At 31.7% G+C, this 2,202-nt stretch overlaps 1 protein-coding gene across 1 annotated transcript; it reads left to right on the forward strand.

The window, feature by feature from the left end:
* The first annotated feature begins 154 nt into the window (after positions 1-154).
* On the forward strand, positions 155-821 carry LOC125850389 (eukaryotic translation initiation factor 6-2-like). Its single transcript, XM_049530243.1, has 2 exons — positions 155-312; positions 522-821. Exons 1-2 carry the CDS (start codon positions 214-216, stop codon positions 771-773), a joined length of 351 nt encoding a protein of 116 aa, XP_049386200.1. The 5' UTR covers positions 155-213; the 3' UTR covers positions 774-821.
* Positions 822-2,202: the final 1,381 nt, after the last annotated feature.

A 2,202-nucleotide genomic window follows, 5' to 3' on the forward strand; every position in this document is an offset into this window, starting at 1 on the left:
TTGTTCCAGAAGATGGTAATTTGTTTTTCTTTTTTGCTTCTCCTTTGATACGTACTTTTACATTATTTTTTTTTATATGTCTATTGTTTTATGTTGAAATTAGACTCCCATTATTGTTGTCATGGATCTTGACTTGTGAGTCTACTCATCTAAAAAAGATTAATACCATCACCTAAGATTGACAGATGTTAGTTTTATCAGGAAACTGAAGAGATGATTGCTGATGTTCTTGGTATGGAAGTTCTCCGGCATACATTAGCAGATAATATTCTTGTTGGAAGCTATTGTGCTTTCTCAAACTTGGGAGGCTTGGTAAGTATTCATTCTTAATAAAAATACAGGGTAAATGGTGAATGTGATTGAAGGCAAAACTTGCTCGCATAGTGTCCGACGTATACATATGTAAATTAACTTGTTATGAATAAACAATGTAACTGTTAATTAATATGGGTTGTGATGTCGAGTTGTGAATTAAATATATATGGTAAAGTTAAGTTTGACCCTGTTTTTGTTGGACTCAGGTACATCCTCATGCATCTATTGAAGAGATGTATGAGCTTGCACATCTCCTTGATATTCCTTTGATGGCAGGAACTGTGAACCGCGGTAGTGAAGTGATAGCTGCTGGAATGATTGTCAACGACTGGGCAGCATTTTGTGGGTCAGACACTACAGCAACAGAAGTGGCTGTTATCGAGAACATTTTCAAGTTGAGGGGGGCTCAACCCAGTGTTAATGAGATCAGGAAATCTGTGATCGACATGTACGTTTGAGTTATTTTGTATACATACTGAGTTTTGTGTGTTAATTGATTATGTACAGACTGTGGTTAATCTTAATTAACAAAGTATTTCGTCTAAATGTTATTTGACTGCTGTCATTACATTTTAAATATTCTATCAAGACTTCATAATCAACAATTTAGATGTTTTAGTTTTTTATCCTGACGTCTCACACTATACCAAAAATAATCGCTAAAGATGCTTTATAGACGCAATTAGCACACTTTGTTGGTGTTTTTAAAGTCTATAGTAATCTTACGTCAATTAACTAATGTCTAGTAAAAGTCAATGGTCGGCAATGTTTGTGATGGTGTCAAAGAAGGCAATCCCTTATGGCCTATGGGGCGTGAAGCGATTGAACCATTTCGTACAATCAACTCCTACAAATTTTGAAAGAATTGAGTTTATAGTTGATCAAATAATCCCTTGTCTAATATTAGCTTAGCTAGTTAGAAAGAGTAGCAGAAATTTTGAACATAAATAATTCAATATTTAACAAAAATAATAGTAGTATCTTTATCATGCTTTGAAAATTCGTACAACTTAGCTAGAAAATACTGAAAAGTTAAAAGCAACAGAGTGAGTGTTGTGATTTGTGAGGGAGACAACACCTGTTAAGGTCTACGAAAAAGCTAGTGGGTTAGCCTGAACCCATGAACCCCCACCTAGCTCTGCCTCTGCAGTTTCTCGTGGACTCATTTCTTTTAATTAATTAAATAAACCCAATTTACTAGTGTTTTTTTTCGGCATTATTAAATTGGAAATTGTTGTCCCTAAAAATATTATTATAATTATAATATAATTTAAATTATTAGTTTCTAAATATTCAACCAAAAACCGTGGAAAAAATGCCCATATCTTATTCTTGTAATATTCTTTATCCCACAAGACAAATGTGAAATGACCCTTTTAGATTTTGCATGGAATCAGTAGGATATACTTCCATGTTGGTAATTCCACTTTTTAGTAATAATGTTTATTTTAATATATTCTACCATTCTAATATCTACTTTAATTAAGTATCACAAGACGTAAATTATTACTTTTTACTTTTTTTTGTTAAATTAAAATTAGACAAAAAAAAAAGTAAAATCAATAGAGTATATAAGAAGATGCATGGGAGTTGGGACCACCTTTTGATTCATGAAGTAAGCTGAAAATTATAAGATATCTATTCATCTTTCAACAAAGATTAAAAAAATAAGCGATTTTTATCTATTTATCACAAGATCTCACAGAGTGAAATGTTATATTTTTACCTAAGAAATGTGAATAAACATATAACTTCCGATCAACATGGTTTCTTCACTATGAGGACATTTTTGGTATTATATTATGTTTGTGTTTTACAGCTATTATACTTGATAGGTAACTTTTCATTTTGCACAAAAACATTATTTTGCCGTCTTTTGTTTTGCTA

The sequence above is a fragment of the Solanum stenotomum genome, unplaced genomic scaffold, assembly GCF_019186545.1.
Source record: "Solanum stenotomum isolate F172 unplaced genomic scaffold, ASM1918654v1 scaffold16337, whole genome shotgun sequence".
Classification (NCBI taxonomy): Eukaryota; Viridiplantae; Streptophyta; class Magnoliopsida; order Solanales; family Solanaceae; genus Solanum; species Solanum stenotomum.